The sequence below is a fragment of the Heteronotia binoei genome, chromosome 3 (assembly GCF_032191835.1).
Source record: "Heteronotia binoei isolate CCM8104 ecotype False Entrance Well chromosome 3, APGP_CSIRO_Hbin_v1, whole genome shotgun sequence".
In the NCBI taxonomy this organism is placed as follows: domain Eukaryota; kingdom Metazoa; phylum Chordata; class Lepidosauria; order Squamata; family Gekkonidae; genus Heteronotia; species Heteronotia binoei.
This window is the reverse complement of record NC_083225.1, coordinates 167,098,644-167,122,521: the sequence shown is the minus strand read 5'-3', so window position 1 is coordinate 167,122,521 and position 23,878 is coordinate 167,098,644. Positions and strand designations below refer to the sequence as shown.

General features: G+C 42.9%; 1 protein-coding gene across 1 annotated transcript in view; it reads right to left on the bottom strand.

The window, feature by feature from the left end:
• EXPH5 (exophilin 5) overlaps positions 1-16,030 on the bottom strand; it is a 68,235-nt gene extending 52,205 nt beyond the window's left edge. Inside the window, exon 1 of the mRNA XM_060234845.1 lies at positions 15,685-16,030. Within this exon, the coding sequence (XP_060090828.1) occupies positions 15,685-15,803 (119 nt within the window). The 5' untranslated portion in view covers positions 15,804-16,030. The remainder of the gene's footprint in view (positions 1-15,684) is intronic.
• Positions 16,031-23,878: the final 7,848 nt, after the last annotated feature.

The following is a 23,878-nucleotide window of genomic DNA, read 5'->3' as shown; positions in this document are numbered from 1 at the left end:
GGAGGGTGGGCTCTATGGCATTATACCCCATGGAAGTCCCTCCCCTCCCCAACCCCCACCTTCCTCAGGCTCCACCCCCAGATCTGCAGGTATTTCCCAACCCAGAGCTGGCAACCCGAGCTATCTTTGATGCTCCAGGCATCCTGAGCCATGTGTTTCTTCTGTGGTTGTTTATGATGTGTTTGTTGGCGCCAAAGCCATGGCACTGTTGTATCACCTAACGTTTCTTTTACAGCGATTATCCCCTAAACTGCCATTTTGCCTGCCTTAAACTGAAAATGCTTCATCTCCCCTGTTAACTTCTGTGGATCCACCTCCAGGCAGAAAACGCACGCTGATAAGAATTCCCTGCAAGCAGAATCCTGTGAACCTTCATAACAGGATGCCGGAGGGCAGCTGTCAGGCCTGAGAAGGCAGAGCGATCCCTTTTGGGAAGAGACACAATTTCCCTTGTTGCAGCTGCCTAGAGATCAAGGGGCTGCCTGGCCTGGTATGCCTTTAAGCTATCAAACCTTAGAAAACAAGGCCACAATTGTCAGAAAAAAATATCCACACTCCCTCTCAAACTTCTAGAATGATTGCTGACACCAAAGCTTTTTTTTTTTTTTTTTTTTTACCTCAGAAGAGGAACAATAAACAAAGCAGACTTCCAATTCATGGTGGTCAGAACAGGTAACTGACAGTGCAATTCTAACACTTTCCTGGGAGTAAGTCTGACTGAATAAACTTCAGTAGGATTCTGAGTAGACCTGTTTGGAATTGCTCTCTGAGTCAACATGGTGTGGTTAGGACCGCCAAGCCTCCAGGTAGGGCCTGGAGATGTCCTGGGACTACAATTTATCTCCAGAGATCAGTTCCCTTGGAGAAAATGACAGCTTCTGAAGGTGGGTTCCAGAGCTGTTTTTGAGCAGGAACACACAGGAACGCAGTTCCAGCTGGCTTAATGTCAGAGGCTGTGGCCTAATATGCAAATGAGCGTCTGCTGGGCTTTTTCTACACAAAGCCCTACGCAAAACAATGGTGGCATCAGGGGGTGTGGCCTAATATGCAAATGAGTTCCTGCTGGGCCTTTTCTGCAAGAGAAGCCCTGGTGGGTTCTACAGCATCACATCTCTGCTGAGATCCCTCTCCTCCCCAAACTCCACCCTCAGTAGGCAATCTCCAATTCTACAGGAATGTCCCAACCTGAAGTTGGCAACCGTAGGTATAGTGGTTAGAGTGCTTGAATTTCTTTTCTTTTGCAAAGTTATAATGTTCCTTTCCAGAGACCAGTTCAGGCTGGATCACAAGTAAAAAAATACAATAAAATCATTAAAAAGTATAAAAACCACAGCACAAAAGCAATATAAAACAGCATTCAGCAGAGTAAAATTGCAGCCATAAAATAATCCATAGGGTAGAAGCAGAGTATAAAAACAGTTTTAAAAGATGGAACCTGTAAGTAAAAATCCTGGGTTAACCTGGCAGCTAAAGTAAAGGAAGATATGCATCAGGAGTGGATTCAAAAACTAAGGTGCCACCACTAAAAAGCCCTTGTTTTTGGCTGCCACCACCTGCCTCACCTCTGTACAGCTTGAGAAGAGGGTAAAAACTGGGAAACCCTGAGTCAATTCTCCAACAGCCATGGAACGCACTGGGAAATCTTGGGTCAGTCACTGTTTTTCGAACTAACCTACTTCACAGGATTATTGTAAGGATAAAGAGGAATACTATGTATGCCACTCAGCCCTATCCACAGAACTGCTGTGAGGGAAGAACAATCTTATAAGCTCCTTTGTGCCCCTATTAGGGGGGAAAGCAAAGAAAACAAACAAATCAGGACATATTTTTCACATTATATAGCATTTAAAATGTTTCAAGAAATGATGTTAAAAATATATGTGGATGCAATAAACCAGGGGTGGCCAGACTCGCTTAACATAAGAGACACATAGAATAAATGTCAGATGTTTGAAAGAGGGAGGGAGGAAGATATATTGGGGAGGAAGAGATGGAAAGAAAGCAATTTTAAATGCATTTCCCAAGCCACAGACTGGCTTGGCTTGGAAAAGTGATTTAAAGAGGCAAATGCCTTCTCCAAGCCAGCTGATGGGGCAGTGGGGGCTTCGAGAGCCACACAATATGTGTGAAAGAGCCACAGTTTGGCCACCCCTGCAATAAACTGAATGCCCAACAATGGTATAATACAGCGGTTCCCATTTGCAGGGTCGTGACCTGGTACCAGGCCACGGAAGCCTCAATACTGGGTCACAAGAAAAGCCAAAGCTAGCCCCGCCCCCAGCAAACCATGAGCTCTGCTCTGCTTCCTTACTTTCCCGTCTCTTTGTTGTGCAGAGAAAAGCTAGCCTTGAAGACTGACACAGGCTGCAAAGCCTGAGCTCTGTTTTCCTTCCTTCCATCCCCCAATGTCTCAGTGTTGTGCAGATAAAAGCTAGGCTTGAAGACTGACATAGGCTGCAAAGCCTGAGCTCCGTTTTCCTTGGGAGACCTCTATAGAAGAAAGAGACAGGCTTCCTGTCTCCTGACTTCATCCCCAAATTTTAGTGGGCCACGAAGAAGAAGTGTAAAAATAACCGGGCCATCGGAGGAAAAGGTTTGGGAAATCCTGATATATGTTCAGTTGTTGTTGCCACCTAGTGGCTTAGCTAATCATTGTTGGGGGTTATAACTGGGCATATCAGGGCGGGGAGTTAGTTGTTCCTGTTTCCAGGCTGTTCTAAGATGGAAGGCCTTATGATGAACTAAGGCTGAGGTGTTATGATGAACATCAGCAATAAATATAAATTTTTGAGTTCGGTGGCACCTGCTTCAGACTAACATGGTTATAAATACATAAATATAATATCAGCAATATGAGCACTGGACTCAAACTTTGTTCTGCTGCTTCAACCCAACATGGCTATAAGTAAATACAAATATAATATCGGCAATAAATGTTTTACTGCTTCATATCAGCACAGGAGACCACCTGAAGCAATAAATATAGTTACACCTGCTTTGCTTGGCTGATTTGGACCACCTACATTACAAATGGTATCCACAAAGTGTGAAACATTCACACCAACTGATGGGTGCTGTGTTATAAGAGAAATCTTCCTGACCCCGATGCGCCTACTGAGTGTTTGTTCAATCTAGTTCATTACTTTTAAATTACGTTTCTCTCACCAATTCTTCCCACCCTGTTATTTTGTTGAGTTCATAGCCTTCCCCAAGGCCAGGAGCTATCTTCTGAAGCAAACACCCATGACTCACTATAAACAAATAATATCATAATGATGACAAAACTGGTCTTGTAGGCACTGAAGTATTTGGAGTTTTTAAAATTGACTTTCCATGCTTTCTTTAATAAAGGTGGGGAAAAAGAAGTAAAATATAATTACTGCAAGTTAGACTAGTATTTCATTCCTCTACAGGATAATTACTCATTCATCACACTTATAGCTGGCTAATGGAATAGGCTACATTTTTTAAAAAAAACATTTACTTAGTTGATATTCCACTTTTCTACCAACAGGGCCCTAAGTCAGTGGCGTCACTAGGGCGGGGCCAAGGGGGCCATCGGCCCTCCCCCAGAGCATTCTCATTGGCCCCAGGCACTGACCCATGCCCCCCCCCCAACAGGAAGGGGCTGGCCCTGGGACTAGAACGCTGCTGCTGTGTGTGGGCTGGCCGGGATTCTGAAACCGGGGCCGCGCTGCTGCTGGCTCAGCTAAAAGCGTGTGGGTGAGTGGGGGAAACTTAAATGCTGCAAAACTGGTATCTTGGATTACGGGGGCTGGTCATGTGACCAGAGGGTGGATGAGGGAGGGGCCATGTGAAGTGGGCGGGGTTGTGTGCAGAGGGGGTGACGCAGCCCTCCAAAAGGGGTGATGCCCAATGGGGGGGGGGGTGACTTGAATCAGTTACACCCCAGGGTGCAACCCACCCTAGTGACGCCTCTGCCCTAAGTTGCTAATGGAGTGGCTCTCGATCTGGCGTGATAGTGGCAGAGAAATGTTTCTCCTCTGCAACCACTGCATCAGCTAGTTTATTACTATCTCGGTCATTTAAGGTATCTCAACATCTGCTGACTCCTAAAACTGAGTCCTTACTGTCTCAGGAACAGACAACTAACTGTGACACCTTTGCATTTGGAAGCCGGCTGGAATACAGACCAGGCAGAAGGAATGCCTAACACTTGGTCTGGTCTGCTTATGGACCACTGACCCAGCAACCATGATGGATGTTGACATGATGTTGGGATATATGAAGGCCACCACTTCGGCACTGGATCATTGCCCATCTTAGCTGCTAAAATCAAATTAATGAGCCCTTGATGTTTGTCATAAATCAATCAATAACTCAGGGCACCTTCCCCTTGGTCACTCAAAGATATAAAAAGGCTGGTTTGGTGTAGTGGTTAAGTGCACAGACTCTTATCTGGGAGAACCAGGATTGATTACCCACCTCCACATGTACCTGCTGAGCTGATGCAACCTTGGGTCAGCCACAAGTTCTCTCAAAGCTGTTCTGCTCAAGAGCAGTTCTTGAAAGAGCTCTCTCAGCCCCACCTACCTCACAGGTGTCTGTTGTGAGGAGAGTAAGGGAAAGGAGATTGTAAGCAGCTCTGAGACTCATTTGAGTAATGGTTTGAGGAAAATACCTGTTGGAAGGTAAGCAACAGCAACTAGTAACTCTAACTGAACGATTCAGAGGATGTTTCAGTTAACACATGGACATTTACTACTGTATTCCTTTGACTGATCATTGTTCTCTGATGTTTGCTAACAGAGACTGAGCCTAAAAAAAAAGATGGTACTGTGAGAATTATTTCCCCTCACTTTCCTTTGTTATTAACTCAAGGGAAATTGTACCATGGGGGGCAAAAAACAGTACTGGAAACACAACCCTCCCAATACGGCTTTCTCTCACTATTGCTGATATGGACATCAAATGGGCAAATGATTTTTGAGAGAACCAGTGTGAACAGCCACAAAGGAAAAGCTGTGCAACTTTCAGTCACTCCTTTCCATTTCTTCTCTGGCATTTCTTCATTTATGTTTGCAATAAGTGGTTCTGGGACTGATAGGTAAACACACCTTACTTCACATATAAACTTCTGGCTCCAAAATAAGCTAATTCATTCCAAGAAAAGAATGAGTTCTGTCCCCACACAAGCTAGTATATTTCCCTCTTAACTCTCCCTGCCTTGATATATAAACTACTCCACTTTCTCAAATGTTTGTACATTTCATGATGGGACTGAAGTCCGCAACCCTTGTTTCTGGATTCCTACCTGCTTCCTTCTCTTATGTTTGTTTATTTATTTATTTATTTATTTAATTCAATTTGTATCCCGCTCTCCCAGCTGAGGCAGGCTCAGTGCAGCTCACATGGCCATGCATATGCATGAATATAAACATACAATAAAACATTAAAAACAATTTAAAACATAGAAATTGACATCTTAAGTGTGTTGTCTTGCTATAACAGCTAGGTGTTCTTTGTAAAGCAGATCTTAATGGTCCAGATGTTCTATATGGAGCAGACTGCAAGAGGTGGTCCAGATATTTTTTCAGAACCTGTAGTACCCAATGATCTAACTTGCATATGCCTGGTGAAAGAGTGTCGTCTTACAGGCCCTGCGGAACTGTATGAGCTCTCACAGGGTCCTGACCTCTGGGAGCTCATTCCACCAGCGTGGGGCTGCTACAGAAAAGGCCCTAGCTCTAGTTGTCATGAGCCTGGCCTCTTTAGGGCTGGGAATTGAAAGCAGGTTTTTTGACCCAGACCGAAGTGCTCTCTGGGGAACATGTGGGGAAAGGCGGTCCCTAAGGTATGCAGGTCCCTGTTCATATAGGGCTTTGAAGGTAAGGACCAGCACCTTGAAATGAATCCGGTATGCAATAGGCAACCAGTGCAGCGCTTTCAGCACAGGTTGAATGTGCTCCCGTAGGGGAAGACCCGTTAACAACATGACTGCAGCATTCTGCACTAGTTGAAGCTTCCGGGTTTGAGACAAGGGCAGCCCCATGTAGAGGGCATTGCAGTAATCCAATGTCAGGTAACTGTGGCATGGATCACTGTCACTAAGTCATTGCGTTCAAGTAGGGGACCAACTGCCTTACTAGCCAAAGATGATAAAAGGCTGATCTGGCAGTGGCTGCCACCTGGGCCTCCATAGTTAAAGAGGAATCCAGGAGCACCCCTAAACTTTTAACCTTAGGCGTAAGTAGCGCCCCATCAAAAGTCGGTAATAGAACCTTGGATTCTGGACCGCCACAACTTAGATACAGGACGTCCATCTTCATCGAATTCAATTTCAGTCGACTCTGCCTGAGCCACCCTGCCACAGCTTGTAGTGCCATTGACAGATCTTCTGGGAAGGAGTTGAACTGGCCACCCATCAGCAGATAGAGCTGGGTGTTATCTGCATACTGATGACATCCCAGCCCAAACCTCTGGGTAATCTTGGCAAGGGGGCGCATGTAGAGGTTGAACATTGGGGAGAGAACTAGCCCTTGTGGCACACCACATACAAGTGGGTGCCATTGGGATAGTCCCTACCCTGTCGCCACCCTTTATCCCCAACCCTGTAAAAAAGAAGAGCACCACTGTAAGGCCAACCCCTGTATCCTAGCGTCAGCAAGGTGGCGGGTCAGCAACTGATGATCGATTGTATCAGACATGGTCAATAGGTCTAGAAGCATCAGTACTGCCGAGCCATCTCTATCCAGATGCCTCTGGAGGTCATCTGTGAGGGCAACCAGAACCGTCTCCACCCCATGACCTGGACGAAAACCGGATTTAAAAGGGTTAAGTACGGAAGTATAATCCAGAAAGCTCTTGGTTGATTATGTTCTATTTTGGCCATTTCCTTGTTCCTGTCTTATCCACATCCCCTGAATTACTACTGGGGAGGGGGGGTGTTGAATCAACTAAGAGCCCCATGAAAAAATTATCTCCCTTCAAAGACCACAGGAAACACCTCAGGGCATGTTCTGACCTTCAGTCTTGCCCTGATGCTATATGAGCAGGTGGGCCCTTTGAAATGCCAAAAGGCAGATACCACTCCACCTTTCTCTTCTAGTACTACATGAACATAAGAACATAAGAGAAGCCATGTTAGATCAGGCCAATGGCCCATCCAGTCCAACATTCTGTGTCACACAGCGGCCAAATATATACACACACACACTGTGGCTAATAGCCACTGATGGACCTCTGCTCCATATTTTTATCTAACCTCCTCTTGAAGGTGGTCATGCTTGTGGCCGCCACCACCTCCTGTGGCAGTGAATTCCACATGTTAATCACCCTTTGGGTGAAGAAGTACTTCCTTTTATCCATTTTAACCTTAGATTGATGGCTTAATGATTAGATAAGATGCTTCCAGACAGCTGCCTCTCTTCTTGTTTTGATGCTTAGTAGAAATGTGTCAAATCTGCCATTTTTGCCGCCTCTTGAGCCCTGCTGATGAAGATTAAGCAGATAAAGAAAAGCTACTGGCCAAATCTTAGGTAGCCATTTAGACAAATAATGGAGAATGGTTAGATCATATCAAGCACCACCATTATCCTATTACCAACTTGGCACCTAGTCTGAAGGAATGCTGACTCCAAAGCTGTGAATCATTTTGAAATGTTTGCAATTGTGACAGAAGCAATAAATAGAGAGCAATTTGTAATTTTTAAAAAGGGTTGTAGCGGTTTTAAAATTTCACTGCATCAGTGGTACAAAAGGCTTCACAAATCTTCCTTTGTCCTCATTTATTCTCACAGTAAGAGTCTGGAAAATTATGCTGGACCAGGCTAGCTCACTCTCATCAGATTTCAGAAGCTAAGCAGGGTCAGCCCTGATTAGTATTTGGATGGGAGACCACCAAGGAAGTCCAGGGTCACCATGCAGAAGAAGGCAATGGCAAATCACCTGTTACCCTATGGGCTCTCTCTCCCCCCTCCCCTTGAATTCCCTTCTCCTTACCATAGGCTTCTACCCAGCCTAAATTTAAGTTTGTCAAAATTTGCTTCCCTTAAGTCCAACCTATACATCAGTTTTTCTCTTCCCCAAGACTGTAAATTCCAAAATTACGTGGTTACTACTATCCAGGGTGTCCACTACTTTCACCTTGTCAACCAGTTCTTTCCTGCAAGTGAGAATCAAGTCCAAGAAAGTCACAAGAGAGTACACTGCAAGTCACTAATATGTGACATGAAGAGCATAGATTCTAATTTTCTTCTTCCACTGCCCAACAAAACTTACAACGCCATCCTAAGCACAGTTGACAACCCTTCTATTGAAAGACCATGGACGGAGAGAGTGTAACTCTGCTTAGAACGGAAAGATTCAGTAGATTCTTCTAGAGTAGAAAAGTCCACTAGCACCTTAAAGACCAACAGAAGTGAGCTCTGACTCCCTAAAACGTACACCCTAAAAATCTTTAAGGTGCTAGAGGACTCAAGTTTCACTCTTCTACCACAGACCAACATGGCTGCCCGCTTGAAACTATCTGCTTAGACGTGGTCTGCAAAGTTCCCAATGTTTTGCCTTAGGAGAGGTCTTGTGCTCAACCAGTAATGCCTTTAGCAGGTAAAGCTTCTTTCTCAGCAACCAATACAAAACAAACACCTTTAGTTACTAAATGACTCCCTACCAGCATTTGTCAAAAGTATAGGAATTCTGCCAGAAGGAAAGTTGGTGATCCTGAATACAGACATTTAATTCTTCACCTGAAATTGTTAGTGTACAATCCAGCAAAACTGTCATCATGTGAGTCTATATGGCTTGGTTCTGAATCTAAGGCCTTGAAGCAAAAACTGACAGACTAGAGGGTTATACAGGCTCCTAGGATGCTAAGCAATAGGGAAAAAATCAAGAACAAATATTGGAATACATGGTATTGTTTCAGCCTCAGTACCTCACAGACCCCTGAGTGATGAACAGGATTATCAACTTCTGGCAGAATTCCTATACTTTTGACAAATGCAAGTAGGGAGCTATTTAGTAATTAAATATGTATACTTTAAAAACTCTAGGCACAAACAAAACTAGCTTTGCATCATTTTCACTTGGAACAATTCAAAAATTTGGCCTCTTATCTACAGATTAAGTGGTATAGTCCAGCAACAGATCCATCATGAGATTCTGGTGACTGTATGGTTTTGATCTTGCCTAGAATTTCAAAGGAGTGAGGGTGATTTTCAGAGATTTCCTCCTCCTGTGACAGAAAGACCCCAAAATTGCTGCCCTTGGGGGAGGGTGGAGGACCCTTCTGGGATAGCTTGGAGAAAATCACAAATCTCCCATGGGGGCAGGAATTAGCAAAAATTCATGCCTCCCACGTACTTGTGGAAATTCTAGGCAGAATCTAAGCCTGCGTTTCAGCATTCAGCTGGGTCATAGAATCAGAGTTGGAAGGGACCTCCAGGGTCATCTAGTCCTGCACAATGCAGGAAATTCAAATACCTCCCACACACACACATACATCCCCAGTGACCCCCAGAAGATGGCAAAAACCTCCAGGATGATGAAGAAGAAGAATTGCAGATTTATACCCCGCCCTTCTCTCTGAATCAGAGACTCAGAGCGGCTTACAATCTCCTATGTCTCCTCCCCCCACAACAGATACCCTGTAAGGTGGATGGGGCTGAGAGGGCTCTCACAGCAGCTGCCCTTTCAAGGACAAGTCCTGCGATAGCTATGGCTAACCCAAGGCCATTCCAGCTGGTGCAAGTGGAGGAGTGGGGAATCAGACCTGGTTCTCCCAAATAAGAGTCTGCACATTTAACCACTACACCAAACAGGATCCCCTTGCCAACCTGTCCTGGAGAAAAAATTCTGACTGACCCCAAAGTGTCAATCAGTATTTCCCCGGGTGTGTAAGAAGGGGCCACAAGAACTAAGCACTTATTCAACCCTTCCCACACGCCTTCTCATGATCTGCCTAATTCACAGAATCAGCAATGCTGTCAGATGGCCACCTAGCCTCTGTTTAAAAACCTCCAAGGAAAGAGAGCCCACCACCGCCTGAGGAAGCCTGTTTCACCGAAGAACCTCTCGAACTGTCTGGGAGTTCTTCCTTATGTTTAGCTGGAAACTCTTTAGTGGGTCACCAACAGCATCAATACATAATATGAACTATTTTTATGTTTTTGCCATCACTGAAGAACACATAGCCTGAAAACACCCTTCTACTATTTTGGGTGACTGCATGATACAATAAAAAGCATGACATTTACTTGCTCAAAGTACTGTGATAATGAGGTGAATACGCAACTAGTCATCAAACAAACACCTGACAACTCTTTTAGAAGACTGCAACAATAGGAATATTTACATTCCTTTGCTTACTGATAAATAACAGAGTTCTTCATGGGATATGAGGGTGGCACACAGCACAGCTTTGTGTGTGGTCCAGAAATAGATCAGGAGAGATATTTTGATGCTTCAGTGAACACAGAAAGCTGCTTTCTACTGAGTTACTCCCTTGGTCCATCAAGGTCAGTCTTGACTACTCAGACTGGCAGTAGAACTCCAGAGTCTCAGACAAATGTCTTTCATGTCATCCATCACCTAATTTTTTTAACTGAAGATGCTGGGGATTGGACCTGGGACATTCTACATGAAAAGCAGATGCTCTACAAGTGAGCCACAGCCCTGGTGGGTGAACGGGCCTTCACATTAGAGTTAGGAGCTATAGTGCAGTCATAGATAAGAGTGTAAGCTGAGGGACAAAAATTTCACCTGAGCCATGGTGTTGTCAGCCATTTTCTCTCAGGATCAGCCCAACTCTGTAATATAGAGATAATACTGGCAACATGCTGTACATTCAGAGCCGCTGAATGCGTACCACTGTGAGCTCTTACAGAAAAACATTATATTAGCTAAATCCAGTTTCAGTTTGCTTTATTACCGTCCATGACCAAATACACAGCACAATGCCGGCCAACAACAACCACAAAAAATTTGTAAAAATCAAGATGGACCTAAATAGGTAAAACATAAGATATTTAAAAAATAAATGTGAAAATAAAATATAGGACATTAGTATGAATAATGAGATATGACAAATAATGCAGTAGTGGTCAAACATCTTCTAGCTTAATAAATATAGTACATATAATAAAAAAATTAAAAATTATACAGCTCCAGAAAAAATATTAACTAGAATACACTGGTTAAAATTACAATCTGTTACCTCGACGTTAACTTGTAAGAACCATAAAATGCAATTTGATTGCATGGGAATATTAGCTAAATCTCTGTCGCCATTATGGTTGCCAGGATATGCCACATCGTAGGACTTAAACATACAGTAACTGTTAAGGATACAGCAACTATATAAATTTGATGTGACTGGAACTTGCCCCAGAGATAACTGCATTTATCATACCTGTCTGAGCTTCAGCAGTAGAAGAAAGACAACCAGAACTCTACTGCCTCATCCAAAACTTCTCAGCTGAGAAGAGGTTCTATAAGAATAAAGGTTTCCTTATAAAATGCAAAGAACTTTGGAGGACTCTTTGACCACTCTACATTCCCCTTACATGAGGATCAAGACTGGAAGTTTCCAAATGTGAAAAGACCTATATCAGTTCTAATTTTCAATGAAATTTGAAGGTAGGCATCAGGCAAACTGGATGTTTCCTCCTCAGAAACAACATTTTAAACTGTGGTTTAGAATCCTGGTTTTGTGGGGAGGAAACAACCTTCAAATATCACAGAAAACTGGAGTCTGATTCACAGTTTTCAAAATCTAAAATCTCTGGCCTGCTCTTCATAACCATCATTGACAAACCTCTGTTTGTCATGGTACCTAAATACAACCGCAGAATGGAATCCAAAAAGTGACAAATATATATTTTGTGGGAGAACACAATTTTTCTTTGGCTTGAGAAGTTTCACTTTGAAAAGCCTGAACATTGTTAAGGCCACAAGTCTCCAAGACCAACGGCAGCCTTCCTAAAGAATTATGGCCACTTGTTTCAGAAGCCACAGATTCTTCACTAACTCATCCATGTCCAATTTTGATGTGGCTGGACTGAACCTGAGGGCCAAGTAACAATTCCTCTTCAACTGACGCAGCATGGCTAAGTACACCTTCTCTTACACATCCTATAGGTGTGGTGTGATTGTGTCTTCATATGTTATGCACAACTTGCTACTATGAACCACGTCAAAGATCACTGCAAGTGTGGCATGAAGTTAATTCACACAACCATGTCAAGTGCTCCCTTTCTATCAGCAGAAACTGCTCCAGCTAGAGCAGTAGTCAAAGACAACCAAATCCCATCTGGAATTTGTCTGTACCTGTCCCCACAAGCAGAAATTATCACTTAATGGTTCACTTCCTCCCAGAGGAGGAGAAAGTCTTCCTGTTCCCTTCAGGGTTCGCATCTTACCTGATCCCTTGGATCAGTGACAAATAGTACCAATTTAAGTGACAGACTGTCATCTGTTCTGCATTTGGTACTAAATCACATGAAGGTATCTCACACTGAATCAGACCACTGGATTATCAAAGTCAATATTGCCTACTCTGATGGGCAGCAGCAGTTTTCCAGCACTTCCAGTATCACCTACCACATCCCTTTTTTAAAAAACAGAGATACTGGGGATTGCTCCCCCCCCCCCCAAAAAAAACAGGCAAGAGTTCGTGCACATCATGCTCAATAAATGTGGTTTCTGCAGATGCTTGCAAAAGATAGTGCAAACAAGTGAAGCAATATAAGCAGGGGCAGCCAGTGTCAAAGATGTTGATAAGAGAGACCTAGCAAAGATTAAATCTTTCAATTGGTATCATAAAATAAATATCTTGTTTTGAAGGTTTAACGTCAAATATAGCAGCTGGTATTTCAGCTCCTATTTATTTATTTATTTCGATTTATATCCCACCCTACCCCACCGAAGCGGGCTCAGGGCGGCTTACAACATAAAACTCTAATAATAAATCAGCTTAAAATACATTAATAATTAATACAATAAAATACATAAAAACATTTATCAATATACCATGCTACATCTTCCCTAAAAGTCAGTTCTTCAAGTATTCCAATGTTCAGATGTTCATGAATTTGGATATTCAAATATCGGTCAGTTGAATGGCTCTGCTACACAATTCAGGCACCCTGCATGTGACATGCCAGTCCTAAACAGTATTACACACCCTTCTAAGTCCAGTCCACTGAAGTCAATATACTTAGAAGGTGTAACTCACTGTTAAGATTGCCCTGTATCAGTACATTCCTTAAGAGGAGTTACACAATTCTAAATTCATTGAAAGCAATGGCCTTAGAAGGGTGTAACTCTATTTAAAATTACGCAGTTAGTCACCAAACTATCATGCAAAGTCCTTCATGGGGGGAACAGGTAGCTTATCAGCAGTCTTAAAACAGAAAAACATAGAAAATAGTTAACCTCTCCCTTAGTAGTAATTTTCCTCCTCCTTAAATACCAACCCTAAACTGAAATTGCCCACAAATTCCACTGAAAACCACCCCACCCTCTATCCGACATATGAAAGTTGGGTGAAGCTGAAAGGAAAGTGTATTTAAAAATCACCATTATGTGGAGGAACCTATAATAATTTACATTCAAAGATAGCACAAATTAAATTTGGCATCAAAAGTCTTGTAACTCAAGAGAAAATCAGCCCTAATCTGTCTAATATTCTGGAAATTACAGTTTGGAGGTAGGATATAATTTTATAAAAATACTAAATAAATGTACATTCAATTTGTATTCCATTGTTAATCGGATACTGACAATATGAACATGCAGCATCAAGACTCTGTTGTGTTTCTTTTTAAAGTCTCCGGTGTGTAAACAAAGTAAATAAGGAATCCAGCAGAAACTGGGCCCTGATCTGGATAGCCCATGCAAGCCCAAGCTCATTAGATCTCAGAAACTAAGCAGGGTTGACTGTGGTTAGTACTTGGATGGGAAGAATCTAGCGGAAATTTAGAGACTAAGGAAATTTATTCCAGTATAATCTTCTGTGAGTCAGAGTTCACCTCATCAGATGGTTGAAGACTTCAGTCCTTATGTATATGTATATGTATGATCAAAGCCATTGAATATTTCAGCCACTGGCTTTGAACATAAATGCATCTGCCTAAGGGATGAACTGAGCTCTAACACACAAAAGCTTAAGCTGAAATAAATTTTGTTAGACTTTTAAGGTGCCACTGGACTTGTTTTCTTTTGCTGTTACAGACTAGCCTGGCTATCATTTGGGAATTATGGCTGAAAACCAATTTAGCAGCCTGATCTGAGAGCACTTACTCTGAAATAAAACCCACTGAGGACTTTCAAGAAAGAATAGCTAGGACTGTAAACTAAAATGTCCAGCTGAGCCTTGGAGAGCTGCAGGAAAAGCCCGCGTTGACTTTGTGCCTGTCCCAGCCCACAGTAATGCAGTTTATGCATTCACGGATTTGGCTTTGACACTGACATTTAAGATGATTTGTAGTGACATGCTGAGGCCAAACCTTCTGCGTGCCAGCAAAGGCACACAGCTGGCTCATTATGGGCTGGAACTGCTGAGAGTCAGCACAAGCTAAGGTTTCTCCTGTGAGTTACCCGCTCTAACCAAGTCGGAGAACAGGGAGCTCATCTGGAAACCAAGCTGAACACTGTTTTCCCTGCAAGCATTGGTAAGAATTTTTTTAAAATCAGAGGCATGGGTGTTATTAATGTATTGCAGGAAACAGGAGAGATCTAGGATACATTTTAAAGTCAATGTAGCTTCTCCCCTATTGGCTAAACACTACAGAATCTGCCTGACATGAAAGAAGGTCTCAAGTTCAATCCCCCACATCTCCACTTAAAGGCATCAGGCATTAGATGATGTGAAAGACTCCCTGCCCCAGACCCTGGGGAGCTGCTTCCAGTCCAAGTAGGCAACACAGGCACTGAGAGACCAAAAGTCTGGCTCAGCATAGGACAGTGTCATGACTTCATGAATCAGTCGATAAAAGCAGGAACATCAAAATTAAATTAAAATGTTAAATGTCACTTGTTGTGAACATAACAAACATCATTCAAACCAGAACATTACTGAGCTTAGACCTGGAACCTGCTTAGAATTCCAGGTTCCAGCCCTGTATTTTACAGAAATCATCATCATCATCAATGGGGGAGACTTAATTGTGTCTCTAGCATTAAAGACCGACCATCCATGTCACGGAGTAATTCTAGCCAGCCCACAGCGGGCGTAGTGCTTCAAGGTTAAAAAGCTTGTTTCGCAGCCTGGCAAAGTTGAGCCTTTTCCAAACAAATGAATGCCTACTCGGAAACCAACCGTATTCCATAAACTTCTCAGATAAAATGCATTTCAGACCAGAGTGGAAAGCAGCAAAGCGCAGCTTCAGAGAGAAAAGCACTTTAGCCTCAGGCGCAGAATTCAGAGGATCAGCTCCCTGTTGCTCCGGATCAAAACAATTTAAAACAAACTTATTATTACCTAGAAGAAAGTTCGAGTCCAGTGGCACCTTTAAGACCAACAAAGTTTTCCCCCCCAAGGTATGAACTTTCGTGTGCATGCACACTCCTTCAGATACGCAGCTTCAGATCAACACGGCTACTCACCTGACTGAATCTATTATCATCACCCACACTGCAATGGGCAGATAGCGTCAACCCCCTCCCCCCCGTGTCGTGTTAGAGGAGTAAAGCTACCCCGACATTTAAAGCGCAGCCTTTTACCTGATCCTTTCCTTCTCTGCCCTTCTGAGCCGGGAGTCCCGCTCCAGCACGTGGAAGATCTGCTCGGCTTCCTCCTCCTTTAAGAAACTCAGATCCACCGCGCGAGCGGCTCGAGCCATTTTGCGCCGGGGGTCTCCGAGGTCAGCGGGAGTTGCTGACCCTTTGACTCCTCGGCTTGCGTCAGCAGCATCGCCGAAGAAAGCCTGGGCTCCCCTCCCCTCCCCAGAATGCCCCCCTCCTAGCCCCCTGCCCCGGAGCCAATAGGAAGCCGGCAGCACTTTTCCTTCCCAAAGCGCGAACTGGCGGCAGCACAGGCGGCCCTCACCTGCACAGAGGCGCGCAGCACCTGGATGGGATTGGTGACTGACTGCCCGCTCGACTAGTCAAGGCGAGGGCGCCGGCGGCTGAAAGGAGGGGAAAGAGCCAATCCTTGGCTTGCAAGGGGCGGGCTCTCTCTCGCTTTCCCCCCCAGAGGTGGCTGAGGGAGGTGGGCGGGAGAATGCATGAGCACGCTAGACTGCGTTCTGGTCAAATATTTGCTTTCTGAGGCTTTGGAAAGGGCGCTGTTTTTGTTTTTTTTACTGGAGTCAGCTGGAGTGAAGCTGTGGGAATGCTGTGGTGAAGCTGTGGGAATACTTCTTTCTCTCCCTTCTCTGTCCCACACATGATAAATAAAATTGCAATAAAAAAGGCCAATGCCATGCTGGGAATTATTAGGAAGGGAATTGAAAACAAATCAGCCAGTATCATAATGCCCCTGTATAAATCGATGGTGCGGTCTCATTTGGAGTACTGTGTGCAGTTCTGGTCGCCGCACCTCAAAAAGGATATTATAGCTTTAGAGAAGGTGCAGAGAAGGGCAACTAGAATGATTAAAGGGCTGGAGCACTTTCCCTATGAAGAAAGGTTGAAACGCTTGGGACTCTTTAGCTTGGAGAAACGTCGACTGCGGGGTGACATGATAGAGGTTTACAAGATAATGCATGGAATGGAGAAAGTAGAGAAAGAAGTACTTTTCTCCCTTTCTCACAATACAAGAACTCGTGGGCATTCGATGAAATTGCTGAGCAGACAGGTTAAGACGGATAAAAGGAAGTACTTCTTCACCCAAAGGGTGATTAACATGTGGAATTCACTGCCACAGGAGGTGGTGGCGGCCACAAGTATAGCCACCTTCAAGAGGGGTTTAGATAAAAATATGGAGCACAGGTCCATCAGTGGCTATTAGCCACAGTGTATGGAGCACAGGTCCATCAGTGGCTATTAGCCACAGTGTATGGAGCACAGGTCCATCAGTGGCTATTAGCCACAGTGTATGTGTGTATATAACATTTTTTGCCACTGTGTGACACAGAGTGTTGGACTTGATGGGCCGTTGGCCTGATCCAACATGGCTTCTCTTATGTTCTTATGTTCTTATGATTTTGTAAACCTCTTATCAGTCAGTACTCCCATTTGCATAGGTGTAAACCTCTGTCATTTTGTTGTTGTTCAGTTGCACAGTCGAGCCCGACTCTTTGTGACCCCATGCACCAAATCATGCCAGGTCTTCCTGTCTTCCACCATCCTCCAAAGTCTTGTCATGTCACCCCTCAATTGTCCTTTCTTCAGGCTAAAGAGCACTTTAACCTTTTTTCATAGGAACGGTGTTCCATCTCCATAATCATTTAGTTGCTCTTTTCTTCACATTGTGCTGTTTCCTTAATCTCCACTGCATAACCACAATTGTTAAACGACTGAGTGCATTGATAGATCTAAGCAGGAAAAATGCATGGCAAACCTACACATTTTAGTATTCTGAACAGAGGGACAAGTGCACTCTCTTTCTTCCCTAAAACCCCCTTTGATCTTCTAAAAAATTCTGGCAAAATTTTGCCCACTGAAACACCAACTACAGTTACCAGGCAGTCCCACTACTTAGGGTGGCCTGTCTAGCATCGATCAGAGCCTTTTCCATCATTGCTTCAGCTCTGGCATGAAAACCTTGAAGAGGTAAGGAGGGCCCCTTGCTTGGAGTTCTTCAGAAGGGCACTGAAAACCCTGCCTTTGAGGGGATTAAATGGCAGACATTTTTAATAGCACGAGGGGAGAGGGATTTGGATTTGCTATTTTATTTTTGTTTTTAACTGAACGTGTCTTAACTATTATTGTTAGACACCTTGAACCACAAGGAAAGGTGGGATATAAATGTTTTAATTAATACATTCAGTTATCTGTTCTTACCCTCAGCCTGCACAGCCAGGATCACAAGACCTCCCACTGCATCGCAGAATTGCTTTCTACCATCCAGGTAATCAGCCTCCTGAAAGATAGTTTGATGTCATAATTTTTAGATTCTCTTCCCTTTGTCAGTTTCACAATTTTGAGTGCCAGGGCTTGGACAGACATTGACTAGTGATCTGCATATGACCACCTCCTTTCCCATGATGCCCTGCAGTTGTTAACCATTTAGATTCATGGCTGATGCTCAGACATTTCCCTTTCTGCATTCTAGTGTCTGGTTTTATTTATTTATTTATTTATTCTATAATTTATATCCCGCCCTTCCCACAGAGTGGCTCAGGGCGGCTCACAACAACGACAAAACAATAAAACAAGGTACAAAGTTAATACATTTAAAAGTCAAAACATTTAAAAAACCTAAAAACATTAAAATCTTAACATTAAAACTATCCAGTATATTTCACTAAAATCTGATAAGCTACATTTATCTAGTCGGCATAAGCTAACCGGAAGAGGGTTGTCTTACAGGCCCAGCTCCTAGAGCAATTCTTCAAAGAAACAAAGTTTTGACTATGAAGAAAGGATTAAGGAGAAACATCACAAGGGAAGAACAAGAATGCATTAGTGCATTATTCCTATATGTAATGAATGACAGCTTATGTGAACACATATTAGGTGGCCTCCCATCTCCTGCAGACTCGTATTTTCTTCCTCTTCCTTTTTATTTCCTCCTTGCTTTCTCTTGCACTGGCTGTCCACTGCTTCCCACAGTCCAACTCTTACACTTCTGAGCTAATCTTCAAAACTAGAGCAGCCGCAAGCTTCCCAGCTTTAAAACCAGACCAGAGTTAAAGTAAAATTGTTGGCAATAGTTGCATGGGGATTTCTTTAAAAAAAACCAACTCTTGCAAAGGGATTAAATGTTTGAGCATATGTGTTTTCAGATAACATTCTGCACAATGGTGTGATATTGCTGCAGCACATCAGTTTTGGGGGGTGAGCAAGAGGTCAGCTGCATCCAGCCAGCTGTCTTTCAATGCAATCCTTAGCAGAATGATGCTCTCCCAACTCATTGACTCGAGTGGATTTAGGGATCTCTCTTATATCTGCCATGAATCCAGCGCTTTCTTCATCCCCACAGTCTTGGATTATTTCCCCTAAAACAGTAGAGCAGTGACACTCAGTGGTTTAAGAGCCACATTTGGTCATACCATCATACCAAACCTTTAATGGCATAATAGATTCAGATAAAAATACACAGAATATAAAAATTTAAACATTGGAGATAAAATCAAAATAAAACCGAGCTCACAGATACATTCAAACATGGTCAGAATTAAATTTAAGGATGTCAGCCAGAAATTTTGCCACAGCCTCACTAACCACCCCCTCAGTATCACTCAATAAATAACATTTGGTCTTTGACATGCCACCAGTGACTCTTCTAAGCTCTTTCCCCCAGTATGTCAACTGTTCCATATTTCAGGAAAGAAGGGAAGGCCCTTGTCTGATGAAGAAGATGACTGCAGATTTATACCCTGCCCTTGTCTCTGAATCAGAGTCTCAGAGCGGCTTACTCAATCTCCTCTATCTTCTTCCCCCACAACAGACACCCTGTGGCTGAGAAAGCTCTCCCAGAAGCTGCCCTTTCAAGGACAACCTCTGCAAGAGCTATGGCTGACCCAGGGCCATTCCAGCAGCTGCAAGTGGGGGATCAAACCTGGTTTTCCCATATAAGAGTCCGCACACTTAACTACTACACCAAACTGGCTCTTTGGTGGCAGGTGATTCTTACCTTGAAACAGCTGCCACTAGAGGAATTGGCAACCCTCAAGCTTCCCCGATTTATAGGCCTCGTGCCAGGGATGAGAATATATGTGGCTGTTTGCGTTGATGCTACTTGCTAGAAGCAAAAATTACTAAACTGAGACTATCATACTTTGGTCACTGGAAAAGACAATAATGCTACAAAAAGGTGAAGGCAGCAGGAAAAAAGACTCAGTATGAGATGGATTGACACATGAGATGGACTGACTCATTCAAGGAAACCACGGCCTTCAGATTGCAAGACCTGAGCAAGGCTGCTAACAGGTTGCTGTTTCATGGAGTTACCATGAGTCAGAAGCCACTTGATGGCACTTCATACACATACTTGTGGATGTGAACTGTGAACCATGAACTGTGCAGGAAGTACCACTGTTGCAGACAAAACATGTGAAATTAGTCAGGAATGGCAGAGAACAGCAGCACATATGCTTATAAATGAAAGTGCTTGGTGATGTTTCTTGTCTCACAGGTGCACCTAAACACTATGAAACAATGTTGTGTAAACGGGGAAGTGTGGGGACTGATGAGTAACACCTTGCAGATTTTCAAGGATGTCTTGTTTTCTTTTCGCACAGCATCCCCTCTGCTCCCAAACCACCATTTCCCCTTTTTCTCCAAGTCCTCAGCCACATTTGTCCTACAGTGCTGTGGCACCAACCCATTTGTTACCGTGACAAGAATCTTTCATCCCCTCACAGAATGCTTTCGTTCCCAGGACTTTAATACTTTGATAAATGGAACACATAGACTGCCTTAGACTGCCTTATACTGAATCAGACCATCATAAGGACATAAGAAGAGCCCTGTTGGATCAGACCAACTAGTCCTGCATCCTGTCTCACACAGTGGCCAACAATTTTCCTCTGGATGGCCAACAACAGGACATAGAGGCCAAGGCCTTCCCCTAATGTTGCCTCCTGGCACTGGGATTCAGATTAGTGCCTCTGAATGTGGAGTTTCCCCTCAGGCACCATGGCTAGTAGCCACTGATAGACTTATCCATAAATCTATCTAATCCACTTTTAAAGATGTTTATCCCTGTGGCAATCACTACATCCTCTGGCAGTGAATTCCACATTCTAATCATTCTCTGTGTAAAATAGTTTCCTTTTGTCCATCTTGAACCTACTGCCCATCCACTTCATTTAATGCCCTCAAGTTCTAGTATTTTGGGAGAAGGTGTAAAAGCTCTCATCAACTTTCTATAACCTATGCATAATTTTATAAACCTCTACCATGTTCCCCTGTTTGTTGTCTCTTTTCTGAGCTGAAAAGTCCCAGACTCTTGGTTTTAAACAATTTATTGATAACATATGGTTACAATATTTAATTATATCCTTTCTATCTCTAACCCAGATGATATTTTCAATCCCCCCCTCCCTCCATTACTAGACTTCCACCGAAGTTATATATTTAAGTTCAATTATAAAGGTACCCCTAGCCAATCAAAGTTCAATGTCTTTCTCTTCTCATTCGTACTAAAAAATTGTCCAATGTCTTTTTACGTTCCACTCTTGCTCTATATATCCTTTAAATTTCTTCCACTCATTTTTTAAACATGTCTAAATCATAATCTCTTAAAGTTCTTGTTAATTTATCCATCTCACTCCACGATAAAACTTTCACAATCCAATCCCATTTCTCTGGAATTTTTTCTTGCTTCCACAACTGCGCATACAGTGTCCTAGCAGCTGAGAGCAAATACCAAATTAAAGTCCTATCTTCTTTAGGAAATTTTTCTATTTGTAATCCTAGCAGAAATGTCTCTGCAACTTTCTTGAAATCATAACCCAAAATTTTAGAGATTTCTTGTTGTATCATCCACCAAAACTTTTTTGCTTTTTCACAAGTCCACCACATATGAAAAAAAGAACCCTCATGATTTTTACATTTCCAACATCTATCCGACATCTTTTTACTCATCTTTGCCAATTTTTTCGGAGTCATATACCACCTATACATCATCTTAACACAGTTCTCCTTAATATTCTGACATGTTGATATCTTCATCGAGTTCTTCCAAAGGTACTCCCAAGTATCCATTTGAATTTCTCTGTTCACATTGATTGCCCATTTGAGATTTTACTACTTCTTCTTCAGTAGACCATTTCAATAATAATTTATATACTTTCGATATTAATTTGTCATTGTCTCCAAGCAAAACCCTATCCAGTTCTGTTTGCTCACGTCTAATTCCATCCGACTTAATATCGTTTTCCATCAAACTTTTTATTTGTTGCATTTGAAACCAGTCATATTTGTTACTTAGCTCTTCTGCAGACTTTAATTCAACTTTATCACCTTGAATCTTTAGCAATTGATTGTATGACATCGCTCTTTCTTCATCAGATTCAGCTGTTATTTTTATTACTTCTGCTGGCACTATCCAGAGCGGCTTCCTCTCATCACCATATTTCTTATATTTTATCCAAGTATTTAATAGACTATTTCTAACATAGTGGTGAGAAAAAAACCCATCCATCTTATTTTTCCCATAGTACAAATACACGTGCCAGCCGAATTTATTCCCATGAGCTTCTAACCATAAAAGTTTTTTATCTAACAGCATTATCCAATCTTTAATCCATGTAAAGCAAACTGCATCATGATACAATCTTAAGTCTGGAAGCTGAAAACCACCTCTTTCTTTGGCATCTGTTAAAATCTTCATTTTAATCCTTGGTTTCTTTCCGGCCCATACAAAATCAGAAATCTTCCTTTGCCATTTATTGAATTGTTTGCTATCTTTCACAATCGGGATAGTTTGGAACAAATACATTATTCTTGGCAAGATATTCATCTTAATTGCAGCAATCTTGCCCAGCAAAGACAAGTTAAATCTATTCCATTTCATCAAGTCTTTGTCCATCTTGCACCATAACTTTTCATAATTATTTTTAAACAAATCAATATTCTTCATAGTTATTTCTAAGCCAAGATATTTAACTTTAGAAGTAACTTCACATCCCGTCAAAGTCTGCAATTCTTTCTGTCTATTTGGTTGCATATTTTTACATTAAAATCTCGACTTCTCTTTGTTTATGTATAGTCCTGCTATCTCTCCATATTCTTTTATCTTGGCTAATAGCAACGGTGTCACTTGGATCGGATTCTCTATTATGAACACAAAAGTCCCAGACTCTTTAGCCTTTCCTCATAGGGAAGGGGCTCCATCAGCCCATCAAGATTAGCATTGTCTACTCAGACTGGTGCTGGCTCTCCAGGGTCTCGGGCTGAGCTCTTTCACGTCACCTATTACCTGACTGTTTTAACTGGAAATGCTGAGAATTGTACCTAGGACCTTCTTTACACCAAAGAGATGCTCTATCATAGAGCCATGGCTCTTTAAAGGAAAAGATAGGCCGTAGTCAACCTCTCCATGGTAACAGGATCCAGACCTAGCTGAAAGCCTCCGCTCCCATTCCCAGGGCAGGGAGGGAGTAGCCAACAATGGACTTGGCTGTTAAAACAGCCCAGGTGGAAGTAGATCCAAATGGCCCCTCAGATCATGTGAGTGGCAGGTGAGAAATTAGTGCCACCAGCTAGATCCAATGCCAACAATTCCAGGATGAGTTGTCCACACTGCTAGGTTTCAGCTGGATCCTGGTTGACTGCTGCTGTCCAGGGAAAATTTTTGGCTAAAAAGTGGGATAAAATGGACTGGTTGTTGAGAGTTGGTGACATCCAGTATATTACTGATAATATTTTAAAGACACCGCCGTGCTCTGATTTTGCCCAAGAGAGCAGACAGCTGTTAACGCCAGATTGTTTAATTCAGTCATTCATTTATACCCTGCTTTTCTCCCCAAGGTGGGCCCAAAGTAGCTTATGTCATTTCCCCCTCTCTTCCGTTCAAAGGGAAAGGTAAAACGTTAGACCCAGAGTCAGCAGGGTATAGTGTTAGGGTGTCTGAGCCTGATTAGGATCTGGGAAATCCCAGGTTCAAATCCCCACTCTGCCATGGAAGCTTGCTGAGTGACTTTGGGCTCAGTCACACACTTTCAGGCTAACCTACCCACAGGGTTTGTCGTGATGTGAGGATAAAATGGAAGAGAGGTGCCACTTTGGATCCCTTTTGGGGAGAACGGCATGGATATAAGTGAAACAAAGAAATGAAATAAGTATCATTTTTTTGAAACCATCC